The 16099-nt window shown below is 48.3% G+C and overlaps 6 protein-coding genes across 6 annotated transcripts; 2 read left to right on the top strand and 4 right to left on the bottom strand.

Annotated features, from left to right (window-relative positions):
- Nucleotides 1-335: 335 nt before the first annotated feature.
- F4812DRAFT_436952 (Man1-Src1p-C-terminal domain-containing protein) lies at nucleotides 336-3405 on the bottom strand. The gene is made up of 2 exons (XM_047934889.1): nucleotides 1471-3405; nucleotides 336-1343 (listed from the first exon to the last, which is right to left on the bottom strand). The coding sequence occupies exons 1-2, from the start codon at nucleotides 2985-2987 to the stop codon at nucleotides 737-739; spliced, it is 2124 nt and encodes a 707-aa protein (XP_047787958.1). The 5' UTR covers nucleotides 2988-3405; the 3' UTR covers nucleotides 336-736.
- A 51-nt stretch (nucleotides 3406-3456) lies between these two features.
- Nucleotides 3457-6752, bottom strand: F4812DRAFT_436955 (helix-loop-helix DNA-binding domain-containing protein). Its single transcript, XM_047934890.1, has 2 exons — nucleotides 5695-6752; nucleotides 3457-5644 (listed from the first exon to the last, which is right to left on the bottom strand). The coding sequence occupies exons 1-2, from the start codon at nucleotides 6292-6294 to the stop codon at nucleotides 4199-4201; spliced, it is 2046 nt and encodes a 681-aa protein (XP_047787959.1). The 5' UTR covers nucleotides 6295-6752; the 3' UTR covers nucleotides 3457-4198.
- A 1887-nt stretch (nucleotides 6753-8639) lies between these two features.
- F4812DRAFT_105219 (adenylyltransferase) lies at nucleotides 8640-10349 on the top strand. Its single transcript, XM_047929299.1, has one exon. It carries the CDS (start codon nucleotides 8779-8781, stop codon nucleotides 10234-10236), a length of 1458 nt encoding a protein of 485 aa, XP_047787960.1. The 5' UTR covers nucleotides 8640-8778; the 3' UTR covers nucleotides 10237-10349.
- A 174-nt stretch (nucleotides 10350-10523) lies between these two features.
- Nucleotides 10524-11315, bottom strand: F4812DRAFT_461338 (Pam17-domain-containing protein; the record flags this gene model as incomplete). The annotated part of the gene is made up of 2 exons (XM_047937848.1): nucleotides 10524-10624; nucleotides 10694-11315. 2 exons carry the CDS (start codon nucleotides 11313-11315, stop codon nucleotides 10524-10526), a joined length of 723 nt encoding a protein of 240 aa, XP_047787961.1.
- Nucleotides 11316-12812: 1497 nt separating this feature from the next.
- F4812DRAFT_461339 (uncharacterized protein) lies at nucleotides 12813-13432 on the top strand (the record flags this gene model as incomplete). Its single annotated transcript, XM_047937849.1, has 2 exons — nucleotides 12813-13216; nucleotides 13303-13432. The coding sequence occupies 2 exons, from the start codon at nucleotides 12813-12815 to the stop codon at nucleotides 13430-13432; spliced, it is 534 nt and encodes a 177-aa protein (XP_047787962.1).
- Nucleotides 13433-14315: 883 nt separating this feature from the next.
- F4812DRAFT_105231 (alpha/beta-hydrolase) lies at nucleotides 14316-16013 on the bottom strand. The gene has a single exon (XM_047929300.1). It carries the CDS (start codon nucleotides 15763-15765, stop codon nucleotides 14578-14580), a length of 1188 nt encoding a protein of 395 aa, XP_047787963.1. The 5' UTR covers nucleotides 15766-16013; the 3' UTR covers nucleotides 14316-14577.
- Nucleotides 16014-16099: the final 86 nt, after the last annotated feature.

Raw genomic sequence — 16099 nt, forward strand, 5'->3', positions numbered from 1 at the left:
CACCCCCCCACCCACCCCCCCCCCCCCCCCCCCCCCCCCGCCGCCCCCCCCCCCCCCCCCCCCCCCCCCCCCCAGGTTAATCCAGACGGAAAAGTGTCCTCATATCCGTGAAACACTAGGAACTTTTCTTCCTTCTTAGCCGATGCTATTTTCTACTACACCCTCTCCTTCCTCCCTCCGCCCCCTCTTTTTTTTTTTTTTTTTTTTTTTTTTTTTTAAATATTAAGAATAGAAAAGGAACCAAGGTACCAAAAAAAGAATGTAACAATATAAAAAATGTAAGGTTATTAATAGCCAGCCTCGTAAGCAAAAAGGTGCCCGAGGACAAAACGGCACTAAGGTACTTCTTAATATAGGTAGTCAGTCTGCGTCGCTGTGCCTGAGCAATATATATCTAAAGTAAGATTAGATCCGTATAGGCGAGAAACGCACCCCCCCTCCCGATGAACGCGTAAGAGCATGAGGCGCAAGGTGGAAGGTCATCACAGGTCACCATATAACACGAGGAGCCTATGAAGACATGATGGAAGATAGATCGTTTACACCAAGGAGAATACCATGAATTGATTTCACGTAGCTAGGTATTGCAGGAAATAAAAGAAAAACCACTAGGTTAGGTAAAGGTCAGGTTAGGTACTCATAAGCAAAGCCTAAACGCCAGCCGACTGAAAAACCCTCTCTCTGTGTTTGGCTGCCTATTCCGCGTGATCCTCGTCTGAAGCTCCTTCTTATTAACCTAGTAGATGGGTCTCGGTTCTTCCCACCTCTGGTGTCGTGCATTCGTACCCTTCTCTCCTGCTCCGTTACTTGGCGAATCCGCACCCACGTCCGTTCCCAAAGACGTGCGTCCGCCCTTCCGTCGCCTGGCGCTATGGTCTCCGGTCATCGGGCCGATCCACTCCCACGCCCTACCGACTTCGCCGCTACGTCCCTCCCGCTGGCTTGTGCGGACGTTGCTGTTCTGCTCGACGACTTTCTTGACTCTCCGCCACATCTGCTCACGGCGCGAGAGTGAATGAATAGACCTCAACACGTCGTCTCGCAAGTTCGGGAGGAAGAGCCACGGGTCGTCAATATCCTCGTCTCCTAGTTGCTTCTGGTGCGCCAACCTCTCCAACACTAAATCGACTAGGGCCGGTACCTGAGCAGCAGCTGCACGGTTGGCCTTGAGTCGAGACTGCGCGTAAATTGCGGTTGCGATGAGGGCAATTACGAAGCTAATATGGAATCGATATCTTGCCAAGCCGAGTCTGATCGACCTGCGGACGGCGCAGGTGATGGGAATTCGAGCGAGAGAGGTGGACGTGAAGTAGGTGTTTGAAACACCTCCGGAATCGGGTATTCTATTGTGGCCGGAGGGACTCTGGTTAGTCAAATGGTCAGAGAGTTCGAACTTATTTATACTAACATCTTCCCATGTGACATGTGAAGAGAGTACGGAATATGACCACTAAGGAATAGTTGACTTACTCCTTAACTTCGACCTCGACTTCTTCTCGAGCTTTAATCTCCCCGAGCGCAGATCCCCAAAGATCCTCGAATTCTTGGTTATTCAGCTTCTTGCTCCTCTTCCTGTTGATAATCTCCTTCAGCTCCTGCTCTTCAATCGCTGGCGTCTCGAGCTTTGCGCCTTCTTCGTTGATGGGTTCTCCGCATTCGTACTTGGCGGTTCGTTCGCGAAGCTCTTCAATAGCCTTATCCGCTACTGCTTGCACCCGTTGGACCTTGTCACCATCAGGTGCGCAAGTTGGAGGAAGAGGAACAACACCGCCTAGTGATAGGGGGTGAGGTTTGAGGACGTAGTCCTGCTCGCATCGCACAGAATAGTCTGCGTAGCAATAAGCGTGTGGTGGGCACGGTTCGCACTGGGGTTCCAGGGTGTCTATGACAGATTGCGGAATGGTAATTTGAGGTGGTAGTACCGACTGAGCCCATTCTGGCGTTTCGATCTCCTTAGGAATTGAACTTTCAGCTTGGCCAACGCCGCAGTAACCGACCGCAATCTTTTCCTGTCGATACCAACCAGCATAGATGCTTAAGAGCGTGACAACAAATATGGACAAGACCGTGCCACCACCAGTCCTATTGGGCTGACGTCGAGATTCTCGAGCAGCAACGGCATTGCGCCCATTGACAGCTTCGTCTGATATGAGATCAAGTTGCTCTTCTGGAGTGAATTCTTCTCCGGCCTCAACAACTGGCGTCTCTGGTGCTTGAATGTACCTGTTTTGAGGTAAGGAACGGTTAAAATTCATAGGTAGGCCGGGGGACTCTTCTTTAGGAACAGTGTGCCCATCCGTTCGTCTTCGCGCGCCCCTACTAACGCTGCGCGATCTATCAACTCCAGCCGTTTTTCGACGCACGCTGGGAGTGCTATCCATAACTGATGGAGAACTACCGCTTTGGAACGGATTGTCATTGGTGAAAACATCCGAAGTTCGGCGGAACAAGCCTTCGTTGGATTCCTCAGTCTTAATTCGAGGCGCGAGAACAAACCTTCCAACTCTGCTGAGCGTTCTACCATGATCAGGCTCCGGTCCGGTGTCCGTATCCGAAGCCTGAGCCGGACGGCTTGTAGCCCTAGGCTTTCGTCTAGTAGGACTTGGGTTCGGCGGCGGCATGGGCTCATCCTCCGGCTCTTCCGCCTTGATTCTGGTGGTAGGTGCTTTCCTAGGCGATCTTGACCGGCGTGTGCTACGCGGGGGCGGCGGTGCAAGCTCTTCCTGCTCCTCGAAGGGATTGCTGCTGCTTTGTGACTCTGCATCAACAATACCTTTGCTTGAGCGTTTTGCTCGTGCACGTGCGGCTAGGATCTGCTTCGATTGCGGCACAACTTGCTCATTAAAGAGTTCTATCAGCTGTGCCTTTTTTGCGCTCGAAGTATACGGAATATTGTGGGCAACCAGGATCGATCGAAGCCGGGGAACCGTGAGGGTCTTCGCGTCGAAGCCCGGCTGGAGATAATCGAGGCTCTCCGAGTCGGACATTGCGAATAAACTTGGAAAAAGTCCCGAGTTTTAATATCAGCTATTATAAGCTCGAAAGATGTATAGAATTATTGAGAAAATTTGTTCTCTAAGATTTCGCACAATTTTAACACCCTAGACCGATATTGAGGGGACCACCCGTCACCTAGGCACACCAAGACACGTTTTTTTCTTCCTTTTTTTGTCTTGGCGACGTGGAATAAGACAGCGACTCAGTTACAGGGTAATGGGTACCCTTGAGAATTCTAACACGGTACGTCGCCGAAGCTGTTAGACTGCCACCAGCAGATCTAGCGATGGCTGACGGAATTGCGAACGAGCGAGGTGGTGAAAAATATAGCGGGGGGGATTGATTGTGTTGATAAAAAAAAGTTGAAGAAAGTGGAAATTCGGTTGTAGTGGCAACAGAAAGCTATCTGGATCGTACCTAGGTAGGTAATCGCAATCTGTACTAAGCAGGCAGGCAGGTCATTGTGTTACATTCAAGCCCCATAAATTTGCCTGAGGCAGGTACCACCTAGGGCTAGGAGCTTCGATGCCAGGATGCTCGCCTCGTCCAATCATACCTCCTAATTTCCAGGCTGCATCATCTTTTCATGTATTCCGTAAGCCTTGCTAGGATTAGGTAGGGACCTATCATTGTACCGGAGAGAAATTGATTGGCCCAACGACTCTGTAATTTATAGTGTTGATTGCCTAGACGAAAAAAAGTAAACAAAACTCCATCGGAGTATTTCTCTCTGCACATATCATAATATATCATACATCATACATGAAATAGTACATACAAAATAGTACATACATCAATAAACAAGTACAAGAAGCTTTCAGTTCCCTCCGTAACGTGTCCTGCATGATCGTCGTGATGCTCATGCTCTCTACTACTACAACTGCTACTACTACAACAATACCCATCTCCCTTCCTTTAATTCTATATAAATGCGCCGCTATCCCTCAAAGTATACCTCATATGTAGGTACCCGGTATATATATGACAGTACATTTTAGCTTCATTAGGTGATAGAACTAACTAGGGATCTTCATATAATATTCTTCCTATAGAAGAATATCGCCTCCCAACTTGCCCTCTATTCATATAATATAGCAAGCTGGTGCGACAACGGTATAACAAGTAAACGCAAACCAACATATATGTTAACCTTTTAGTGAACAGAGGTTCTGCCTCTCGGTTCTCGTCTTTCGGCTACCCGTCAACTCGCCGTCGTTTTCTCCTCGAGCTTTTTCTCGGCTTCGTCTGCTCTCTTGTTCGCTTCGGCTATCTCTTGTTGCAATTGTTTGATATATACGATTGCCAGCTCTACTGTGCTAGCCTTACTATTCGGGGTATTGGATAGCTTGCCGTCCTTCTTATCCCCACTCCCAGCCTCGCCGTCGCCTTCACTTAAGTCTTTGGCGACATTCTTCGGCAGCAAAGTTGCAATCTCTTGGAGGGCAGAGTTGATACGATTTCGACGGCCTTGTTCTGCAATTTTGTGTGAAGTCCGTTTCGAAGTTAGATTTGTGGATAGCTCGCTTGGATACGAAACTCCTGGGACGGTATTCCCTTCCAGTATGTTCTGATAATTCGATTTAGTTGCCAGCAATCTTGACGCGGAATCTTCTGCAGATAAGCCAGGCGTCCCGGGGAGTAGTGGTTTGATATTTGGTGAGATTTTTGGTCTTAGAGCCGGCGACACAGAACTAATGCTAGGCCTCTTCTTGGGACCTCTCGGAGCTATCAACGGAGTCTTTCTAGGATTAGGGGTAGTGGATTTAGGAGTAAGCTGGGGACTCTGCGTCGCCGAAGCTGTTGCCGAGTGCGTCGGCTTGGGAAGAACTGGAGACGGAAGAGAGTGAAACGTGGACGTCTTTGCCTTCTCTACTTCAGTAGACGGTTCCACCTGTAGTTGAGTATCGATTAAAGGCAAGTCTGGTTTGGAAAAGTTAACCGACTCGGGAAGTTCGAAGCTTTCTATGTTTTCAGAACTGCTGTGTTCGGGGTTATTCGAATCAGCCGACTTGCTCTTCGGTGATATTCTAAAAAGCGAAGCCGGAGTCGCCGGCGACGGCTTTCCACCTAAAGAAGTAGGTAATGACGAAGGCGCCGCGCTCCCGTTAGTTTGCGGCTGAATATACGGGGATTGCCTAGCGGAACGCGGCGGAGGAAGCGGCGGAGGCGGCATTTCAAGAGCTTCTGGGGATACTGAAGCATTCTCCGACTCTTCCGTCGACGCTGCGGAAACTGACTTGGGCTGCGGAGGATGTTCTGAGCCCTCGGCTGCAGATTCGGTTAATTCACTGAGAATCTGAGCGTTCATTATGGGAGTTGAAGCCGTCTTGCGCCTCTGAGGTTTGGTAATCGGAGACTGTCGAACATTCAACTTCCTGGCCTTAGTAGCATTGGTCTTTCGTACTTTCTTCGATAAGTTTGCTGTGCTGCCTTGGGCTGGAGTCGGCTCAATTTCCATCTCGATGGGAGAATTTGTAGTGTGACCCGAATGCGTATGATCGAATGTGGACGTAGACTCGTTTTGCGCATGTAGCGCAGGAGAGGTCAAGGGGCTAAAGTAGGGTCCTGACTGAGAAAATCCAGGATCAACTGGAAAATGAGGCTCAAGTGGCGTCACCGCAGGAGACACCAGCGGGGTGAAAGCCATCTGTTGAACGGTCAGCCGACGATACATAAGGCTGGGGAAGGGTGACGTGCATCTTGTGGCTCTTTTAGATGTTGGTGATACGCATCGAACATGCCTGAGGAGTGCGCTTGGTCTTGCGAGGCAAAAAATTGGTTTGCTGCCTGTATCTCAAGGCTCTGCGGCGTCGGCGGTACCATGCTCCTCTGCTGCTGAGCGTAGAAGGCGGCTTGCTGTTCTCGGAACTGCCTCTGTTGTTCCTCTAACTGTCTCCTTTGCTGCTGTAGCCTCTGCTGTTGTAGAAATTGTATCTGCGCATCTATCTCGGAGATAGCGTCAGAGGATGTGTGGTGCGGAGGCATCATTTGGGTTGGAATTCCCGCGTGATTCGGAGCAGTCGTCATCGGAGATATCTGGCTCTGCGGCCCCATGTCATTTCTCGCGATGATGGTTGGTATATTCGTGTTGCTCATTGGAGTATCAATAGAATCGCCGTGGGGTTGATGCATTATGGAGGCGCCATTGACGCCGCTGAAGTCGTGGAAATCAAATTGTAGGCTATCTCCTAAATTGGACATGCCTCCCATCTCGAGGAATTGTTGGAAGTCATCTTCACCACCTGAGGACATGGGCTGGTCTTGTCCATTCCAAGCGCTCGGGTCCATCATGGCCATACCCAACGACGGCGGTCGTCAAACCGTCGAGAGGGGAATTACAGTCGTCGCTGCGATTAGGTTCGCAGGTTCACCGTCTTTCGCTGCGAGGGTATAACGTCCTACAAATTTGTGCCGGCCAAAACCTGTTCCCGAATAAATCCAAGTCGCTGCGACAAATTTTGGTCGATACTGCGTTCGCGCAGCGTGAAGCGTATCGGAAGTATTGATTAACGCATCTCTGAGGAAAATTGAACAAAAACCCGCGCGGAATATTCGTTGATTTCTCGTCGACGGCCTAACTACAAGGTCTCTCAAGCGAGCTTTGTAGTCGCAAGCAATACTAAACTGAGGCTAATAGCTAAACGTGTGAGGAAAGATGTAGGATAGTCAGTATAGAGATTCATTCAACCCAACATAGTTTCTGTCGAACAGGAATCAGCCCGGATTCGACGCCAGGGAACGATTTGATTCCCGACGGCGAACTCCAGGAAAAAAAAAGAGAGGACTTAGTTAGGTTAGGTAGACGAGGAGATGGTGGGGGATGGATTTAAGGTATTTCATTGGTCAGCTATGATGGCAGGGGGTCCCAGAGGTGGGTTCCAGAGGTGGGTTTACGCATTTTTACGCATTAAAGCGGTTAGTGAAAGATAATAACGTTCGCCATGAGCAGGTGACAGTCTCAACGCTAGGCCGGGGTTACACATGCAGCTAACGCGACATCCGGCCTAAGGCCGCTGTAGGGTCCAGAACAACCCCCCGCTTTCCTTGCTGCAAAGACCTGGTGAACCTCTTTGTAGATAAAACTGGAACGGTAGTACAAATCCAATATGTAACAGGATGAAGTAAAAGATGCATGTAGGTATCTATAATTCATATTATGTAGTACCTATCTTCCGAGACACAAAGGTTACACTTCTTTTTGGGGGGAAGTCTGCAACCTCTTCGAGCTGTCTCTCTCTCACCTTCATCTATTTTTACTTTACCTTTACCATATTTCACGATATGTTAGATGTCACGAGCAATAAATACGTGAGGACTGTCTCACACGCATTAGTACCTAGGTAGTTTACCTTGGGTAGGGTGGATGGTGGTTAGTAGAATTTAACGGGCTGTCGTCGTCATGTCAATATCTCTTCTCTTATACCGTAGGATGTCTTGACAAAGTCGGCTTGACTCGGTAGCCTTTAGATTGGTCCCTGGTTGAAATTCGGGCTAATTAACAGGTACATAGTAGTATTACAAGGGCGGTTGTAAGTTTTCGTAAATTTTCATAAATGTTCGATTCGACTCTGATGAATCCTCAAACTCCACTACCCGATTGCTTAGCCAGAACCCCCCAAAAGAACGTACGTAAAAGAAACGACTTTTCCCAGCCGGTCCCATTCTCCGTGGAGTTACGTATCTAAAATGTCGGGGGGGATAAAAAAGGGCCCCGTGGCTTCGTAATCCCATGGTATGCAGCGGATATTTATTTAGATGAAATGGTAAGTATAAGGTACCTATATAGGTATATATACGAGTCACTGGAACTCTGCTTCTCTACCTTCTTTCATCCGGTAGAGTTCAGCTGACGATGTCTTAGAAAAGAGGCTCATAAACGTCTGCAGGACACCCAATTCATTTCAAGGTGGGGGTTAGTACCTAGCGGTTAACCATCCCTAACGGGTAGGATCCCGAGATGTAATTGGTGGAGCGGGTGAGGTGATGGATGATGTGGTATTGGCTGACGAATCCTTGACCAGCTTAAAATCGACCAGATCCGGGTGTTCTACTATGTATCTCGCAGACATTCGAAGCATGCCAATGATGCTACCTGTTGAATGTACAAGCCCTAGCATTGATCAACATGCAAGTGATTAAGTGATTAAGTGATTAAAATGCTAGAGTAAATAATATCCGAGTACGTAGAATGAAAAGGTCTATGATGAGAGGTAGTTGATCTGATGCTAGTCTAAAAGAGCCACATGTAAGTGAACATAAGCTCAAGACCCGAGATCCTGGGACTTGATCGTCCACATGATTGTCCTAAACGTTGTCCTAAACGTGCTGACCGAGATTCCTATTTAGCAGGTTGATTGGAATTGGGCCTATCACAAGCCAGAAGTTTGGCAAGTTTATACTCGAGTGGTAAATACAAGGTCAAGGTTCCTGTTTGCATGCATTTTAGGGCCTCCCTTTGAATGTATGAATGTACAATACGACTTATGTGACAACTTTATTCGTCTATTGCAGTTTAGGTAAGATTTAAGCCAGCCGGCCAAATAGAGGTATTCGGCCCGAGTGGGGTTTGTAAACCTTTTAATCGCATTACTAGGTACAGTCATGTCTGTTTAGGTACATTAGGTACCTACCTAAGGTAGATGGACGTTAGGTCGCATTGCGGTGCTGCAAGTGCGCATATAGCCGCATACATTTTTTTATGTATTGTACAATACGGGACCGGGGATCTGCACACAGCACCGGGTTGGCATATACACACAAGCTACATCTGTTGTTGACCCCATGGATTCCATAACAGATAAAGCACAGCAACTCCGCCATAAAATATCTCAGGCGGAGAAAGAGCTTCAAGATTTGCGAAGACAACTAGAAGAAATAGAGGAGTCAAACTCCCAGAGTCAAGATACGAATCAGCAGTTCGGTTCGACTTCGGAATCAGAGAATACTAAACATGAACTCCCGGAGTGGAAGTGGCCCTTAAGCGAAGAAGAATATTCTCGCTATGGCCGCCAGCTTATATTGCCTACTGTCGGCATCAAAGGCCAGCTGCGCCTCAAGTCTGCCGCCGTACTGATAGTTGGCGCCGGGGGGCTGGGCTGCCCAGCCGCTGCATATCTAGCCGGTGCAGGAGTAGGTACTCTTGGAATCGTCGATGGTGATACCGTAGAAGTATCGAATCTACATCGCCAGATCGCACATAACACTCCAAGGGTCGGCATGATGAAGGTAGACAGCTTGGTCGAATATTGTCGAGGACTTAACCCGAACGTGTCGTATGTAGCACATAGAGAACATCTCACCCCCCAGAATTCCGAGGATATCGTTTCTAAGTATGATCTGGTCCTCGATTGTACGGATCATCCGACGTCTCGGTATCTAATCTCTGATATCTGCGTTTTGTTACAGAAGCCACTCGTCTCCGCATCCGCCTTACGGACAGACGGGCAGTTGATCGTCCTAAATAACCCACCCGCAGCTCAAGGTTCTACGGAAGGTGGTCCATGCTACCGCTGCATCTTTCCCAAGCCACCCCCGGCCGAGAGTGTAGTCAGTTGTGGCGAGGGTGGAATTTTGGGACCGGTGGTTGGGGTTATGGGCGTGCTACAAGCACTTGAAGCTATTAAATTGGTCGTTGCTGGAGTCGGGAAAGATTCAAACTCAACTTCCAAGGATCCCGTCACGCCGAGTCTACTCTTGTTCTCTGCTACCTCGACTACGCCATTTCGCTCGATAAGAATGCGGAGTCGACGACCTAACTGCTTCGCCTGCTCCTCTGAATCAACATTGACTCTAAAAGAATTAAGAGCTGGTTCCTTGGACTATGTCCAGTTCTGTGGGGTAACCAAGCCGGTCGATGTCTTAAAGCCCGAAGAAAGGGTGTCTGCTACGGAGTATAATGCTATTTTGACCAAACAGTCCGATATGGATCACTTGTTACTAGACGTCCGCGAGAAGGAACATTTTGAAATTGCCAGTATACCAGGCGCGATCAACGTGCCCTTCTCAACCTTACAGGCACGCAGTAAAAATTCCAGTTTAGCACCAGAATATATCCCGAAATCACTGTCGGCTAATGCACCGATATACGTCATCTGCAGAGTGGGCAACGACTCCCAGTTAGCAACGAGAAGGTTGAAAGAGATGGGCCTAGATGCGAATGGAGAACGATTTGTGGGCGATATTGAAGGAGGTATGCTGGCCTGGAAACGCCACGTCGACCAAACGATGCCTTTCACATAACCGCTCAAGTCTCGACAGCGCATATAGTTCAACGACACGAAATATAGAGGTAGGAATGGGGGGTTCCATTTCAAAAATCATACCAATTCCTTCTGTTAATACATTAGAGGGAGAGCCACCGAACGCCAACCCCGTCGAGTTTTCAAGCTTTTGCTTTTTTTGCCTGAATGTTGAGATATATATTCACTTGTTAACGTGATAAGAAACTCGTAAGACCGTCGGGAGTTATGTGGATCACGCATTTCTTCTTCCCTTGCATGATGCCGATCCCCTCGGATATCTTCCTATCAGACGAAGCTTGTTCGCTTCTTGTTGAATGCTCTTTGGTCTTTCAACCATTGCCTGTAGCCTGCCACGCTCGAGATCTTCTCGCCGTAGAAATCGGGGACTAGCAAGAACCGTCAGTGACTTCAATTTCCCCCTTTTTCGTACTTTTTTTTTTTTTTTATAAACTTACCAGCATTACCGCTCAACGAGCTATTGCTAGGATCCACTCGGTTCTTCTTGATGCGCGAGAAGAACTCGGATTCCTTAAGTTCCATCGGCTTCCTGACGCCTTTCTTGAACGTGTAGAAAAGCGCTGAGCCTACACTCGGCCCTGCCAGCCAGCCTAGCCCCGCGAAGCTCAGAGTCACTATACCCAGCGCGAGGAAAGGGTCCATTGGGACCTTGGTCAACAGCCAGTCCAGATCCATATTCAAAAGTAAGATGGCACCTACTGTGCCACCTATCGCCATCGTCAAGATGCCGCTGACGATCTGGAAGCGGCGCCGCGTCTTGCGCAGGGTGAAAAAGGTGTTCCAGTCGAGAGGTTGAGTAGAGGAGCCCGAGGCACCGGAAGCCGTAGTAGAAGCATAGCCGCGGGCGAAAACTTGGCACGATTGGTTGCACGCAGGCTTTCTGGCAATTAATCTGGTTACGATGGAAGGAACCGACTTGGCGCTACGAATGGTGGACTGTCGGGATGCTAACGAGGAGTATTGGCAGGCTGCTGCCCCTCTCAAGAATGCGACCTGCAGCTTGAGGCCGCGGGTGGCCAGGACGCCGAGGCGCGTTGCTGTCGTCGCGGGAGTCAACATTTCAGCGGGTGGTGATTGTGATGGTGGTATTAGTGAAGCTTTTCTGTTCTACAACGCTGCATGCATCAAATGCGTCTTGAGTGGAGAGATTTCCGTCGTCACTTCGGGAAAGCTGTTGAAGCTAAGCGTTGAAACTTGACGTCGGTTACGTCCAAAAACTTAGTTGAATTTCTCTAAAGCTCGAGCCACAATTGAGGGGCGCTACCTTAGGAGGTAGTAATCTTGGTCGATCATCTGGTATGATGCATATCGGATAAATGCAAATGTAAATCATTATGTATCTACTGCTAACATATCCGTTAAAGTTACACCATTTACAACTTGATATCTCTAAGATAGATTAGGTAAATACGTGATATGACCCAGTTAGAATAAAACAGGAAAATCAAAGAATATTCGAGATTCCATAGTGAGTATCTACCTAGGTAGGTACCTGTCGTATAAAAAGTCTTTTAAAGTGGTCTTAATATTTAAAGCTCAGCCAGCCCGGTAGGTATCACTTTCAACCTTTAGCCAAGCGCTCTGCCTATGAATGTCAGTCTAGGGTTTTGAAAATATGAAATGAAATTAAGAATCTATTTAATATTATGGATTATTGCTATTTTCTATATGCTTACAAGTACTTAATGTATGCTGAGCGCTGGTTGAATTATAAAAAAAAAAAAAAGAAAGTTGGTGGTCAAGCACGATACACTGTAGAGAAAGGCTTGAAGTTTTAGGGGAAACAAAGTATCATACCTTCACGTAGTAAAAACCATATTATATAAACCCTTTCAGAAGAGGAGCTAGTTGATGTTGTGGTAAGTAAACGTGTACATTTCGGCGTTTTTGGTTGCGTATCGCCTCATAAAGCATACCCCTATCTATTACACCCTACTGTCCCAACGAAATTTGATCAACATGGATAGAAGACTACTCTGAAATAAATATGAACAAGTAAATTTAAGTTCATGAAATCATTTGTATGAAGACATTACTAAATACTGTGAAATTTGATGCTTAGTGTACAAAGGGGGTGAAAGGAGATGCTGTGCGGTTATGGACCAGACCAGTTGCAAAACACAAGACAAGGAAAACCTAGGAGCAGAGATTCGAAAATATCTTCTCATATTACTTTACTACACACTGAAAGGTAGGGCACCGGAAGTACGGATAGAGTGTGTTGTTAGTCTTTAGGTGCTGACAGAAAGTCACAATAGATCGCCCTGGCGATTTCACTCAGCCCGTTTTGTCGAAAGGCGTTGGATTTGATCGTGAACTTTTCGAATCGTAGGTTACCAGGCAATAGAAAGGTAAACTCAAGGTACATCCAGTCGAACTGTTAATATTGTAGCCTTGGGAGTGAGTTTTCAGTCAACCTTTCTTTCTACAACTTCTTTCTGCAACAGGCACTGCAACCACAACACAAGTGCAAACTCTTCTCGCTCCCTCTCACCTCCAAATCCCACACAATATCAAAGTACTATATTAATTACTTTACCTACTCTCTTCGCAAACATGCCTTCTCTTAGCATGCCCTCTCTTACCAACCTTTTTACCCCCAAGCTGGCCGTTGCCAAGCCCTTCCTCAAGCTCGCTTCGAAGGTCACCATCTACGGCCTCATCGCCCTGGGCACCATCGAAGTCCTGCGAGGAGGCCCTTCAGTTCGAATGATGAAGATCCTCATTGGCAATAAGAAAGCCTGGGACCCTCGCTCGCCCGACAATCTCGGCATCGTCAAGTACACCCAGCTGTGGTGCGCCAGCTGGTGGCACTGCACTATCCGCGCTCCGTCCAAGTACGTGGTTAGGAAGTTCAAGGCCCTGGCCAACAATATCCGACGCTCTTACATCGGCAACTGGATTTCCCGCAAGGGAAAGAAGGACGGCACCAACGATTCTGACGGTGTTGACTCTGAGAGGTAAGCTTGCTATTTTAATTATCCAGATACCTAACCTACCTAGATAACCTATGTTTATGTCCTAGAAGCTGATACATAATTTGCAGAGTCTCCGCCTTTCAGGAGATGTTTGACCGAGCGGTCGCCGAGGCCGCCGCTGAGTCGGCTCGCGCCTGCTTTCCTAGGGGCCCCCCCGCCGCCGCCGAAGAAGAAGAAGTAGAGATTCGATACTGGTGAAGTGATTCGTAGGAACGGGAGGAAACTTGCCTTTTACTGTTATGACGATGGCTCTTCCATCGTCACCGCAAACAGGGTCTAAGGGGAGGGACCGTTATCAAAGTTTCGATTATGGAAAAGAAAAACTTGAAATGGAGAAGAAAATTGATTCTTTCTCTACGCATGAGGCCATGGTCTAGTTAGCATACTCATTCTCATGCTAGATAGGATACCCTCGAGGGTTCTAGTTTAGCATAGGTTGCATGTATTTCTAAAAGATCAACATTTATTGATCCTCACAAACACTCTTCCAGTAACAGAACGTGAGACCGAACAGCAAAAGACACACGAGGTAAATATATATTAGAAAGTATTTAAGCAAGTATCCTTTAGTTATTATTATTTTTCTTCAAGGTATAGTTATAAGGATATAATTCTTTATGGGTCTGATAACCGTTACACCACCGGCTTAGTCCATATGTTAGGATATATAGTAGATTACACGAACATTAGTTTGATCTATAGGTGTAACAAAAGGGGACCGGTAATCTAAGGCACAGTATATAGGAGATATCTAACGTATCAAGAACCTAACTGAAATGCTCGAGGGAAAAGCGACACAACAATCCAAATGGATTCAAACGATCGTTCTAATAAAATAATTCTTTTTTATTTGAAGATTAGTAGGTATCGCAATTTCAACGGCGGGATTTCAGTAGCAGGTGTATGTCGAATCTTGGAAATATATTAATTCTACCTAGGTACCTTAAACGAACCCGGTCCATCTCCAGTCGTCATGATGACACCCGAGTCGCTCGTAACTTTCACTTAACCAAACAGTGCTATAAACATTAAAGTGTGAACTGGACTGTGAATACAACGGGCATTATTATTTCATGAATAGAAGCGCAAGAAGATTCGGTTGAAAATACTCTATTTCATTACTTTGTGCTAGCTTAATAACTTCCCAGCTTTTCTAATATATTATTTTGTTTGTCTTTCTAGGTTAGGCAGATATCCTAAACCTTGAGGTTTTTTTTTGGCTTTTTTTTTTAAAAAAAAAAAACCAGCCTTTTCCCTTCCGAAAAAAGCCGTGGCAAGAAAAATTAGGTACAAGAAGAGAACGTGAAAAAAGTGATATGAGCTCGCTGAGATATACCTAACACTCACAAGCCGTTGTCCTGCAAGAACTTAACCATGTGCTTGAAGCTATCCGGGCCGCTCTTGTGGGCGGCGATCGAATGGCCGGCCCCCGCAGCGATATACGACTGGCTGCCTTTGCCCGCGGCCGAGTAGAACAGGGACAGGGCGGCCTGGTTCTGGTCGACGGGCTCGACGCAGTTGCCGCCGCAGAAGACGAGGTCGTGCTCGCCGTTGACGAGGTCGACGGGCCCCGTGAACTCGGGCGAGGGCGCGACGATGCTGCCGAGCGTGAGGAGGACGCCCAGCGTGTTCGTCGACTTGTGCGCGACCTGCCGGCGGAACACGTCGTCGTCGAAGTTCGGGAACCGGTAGAACGCGAACTGGATGCCGACCGACGTCTGCTGCGTCAGGTACCCCGGGGCTAGGCTCCGGAACTGGTTCGACGGGTCCGTGTTCGCGTTGATGAGGTTGAACGCCGCCACCGTCAGCGCCACCGTGTCCGCGCTCGCCGTCGTCCCCGACAGGATCACGGCGTCGAAGTCCTTCGGGTACTGCGTCGTGATGGCCTGCGTCAGCGTGCTGCCCGCGCTGTGCCCCACGCCCACGACCTTGTCGAACTTGTACCCGCCCAGCTTCGAGCTCCGGAGCAGCCCGGCCAGCGCGTGCGTGACGGCGACCTGGGAGGTGGCCTGCACGACCTGGATGGGATCCGGGTGGTCTGACCTGCCGACGCCCAGCTGGTCGTAGGAGAGCGTGGCGTAGCCTGCTGCCGAGGCAACGTCGACGTAGCTGTAGCCCGGGGCAATATCCCAGTAGGTGTGGTCGAGAGTAGCTCCGTGAGACAACAGCTGCACTGTCTTGACATTGGCTAAGACATCAGGGTCGGTAGGTAGGCACAACTTGACGAAGATCTTGTAAGTGCCAGAGATGGTGCTGGGCCCGGAGATGATGTCGGCGGCGAAGGATGAGCCCACCTGGAACATCTCGACGAATGCTCCCGTTACGGCCTTCTGGTCTTGAGGTGCCTGGTAAGAAATCTTGACACCGGGTGTATTGATAGACAGCGCGACGGTGCCAGAAATGCAGTTTGAGCCACCCCCGGCGGATGGGCCGCTAATAGGATTGGAGATGCCATTGAGGCCTAAGGCTGAGGCCAAGCTGGCAAAAGGGTTGGTTAGGAAAGCTAGCGGAAGGAAGGCAGAGCTGTTCATGACGGGGGGGAAATAGTTTTGGGAACACCACAGCTGAGTTTTGGTGCGATGATTTGACTACGAAATATTTCTTTGTCTTACCCGCCTTGCCTTTCCCTGTTTATAACTTTTAATGAGGCACAGCTGCTCTTACGTCCGCCCTTGTTGGGACTCGTGCATCAGAATTATCAGTAGAATAGTAGTACTGGCACTACTGCATCTGCAGTCTGGAGCAACCACCAACAACGGAATATGCAGGGATCGCCCCTCTCTATGGCGGATTAAAAATGTGATTAACAAATACCCCTGTGCAAAAAAACGTTGGCTTTTAGATCTGGCCAACATCTTCTTGGAT

The sequence above is a fragment of the Daldinia caldariorum genome (genome assembly GCF_022478825.1).
Source record: "Daldinia caldariorum strain CBS 122874 unplaced genomic scaffold F4812scaffold_14, whole genome shotgun sequence".
NCBI lineage: Eukaryota > Fungi > Ascomycota > Sordariomycetes > Xylariales > Hypoxylaceae > Daldinia > Daldinia caldariorum.

What these genes read in the sequence shown, in the direction of transcription:
- F4812DRAFT_436952 (XM_047934889.1), bottom strand. Translation starts at nt 2,987, where the DNA reads ATGTCCGACTCGGAGAGCCTCGATTATCTCCAGCCGGGCTTCGACGCG. An exon ending in GTCGAGGTCGAAGTTAAGGA is followed by an intron (nt 1,344 to 1,470) that starts GTAAGTCAACTA and finishes CGGCCACAATAG; the next exon opens with AATACCCGATTCCGGAGGTG.
- F4812DRAFT_436955 (XM_047934890.1), bottom strand. Translation starts at nt 6,294, where the DNA reads ATGGCCATGATGGACCCGAGCGCTTGGAATGGACAAGACCAGCCCATG. An exon ending in ATCTAAAAGAGCCACAAGAT is followed by an intron (nt 5,645 to 5,694) that starts GCACGTCACCCT and finishes ACCGTTCAACAG; the next exon opens with ATGGCTTTCACCCCGCTGGT.
- F4812DRAFT_105219 (XM_047929299.1), top strand. Translation starts at nt 8,779, where the DNA reads ATGGATTCCATAACAGATAAAGCACAGCAACTCCGCCATAAAATATCT.
- F4812DRAFT_105231 (XM_047929300.1), bottom strand. Translation starts at nt 15,765, where the DNA reads ATGAACAGCTCTGCCTTCCTTCCGCTAGCTTTCCTAACCAACCCTTTT.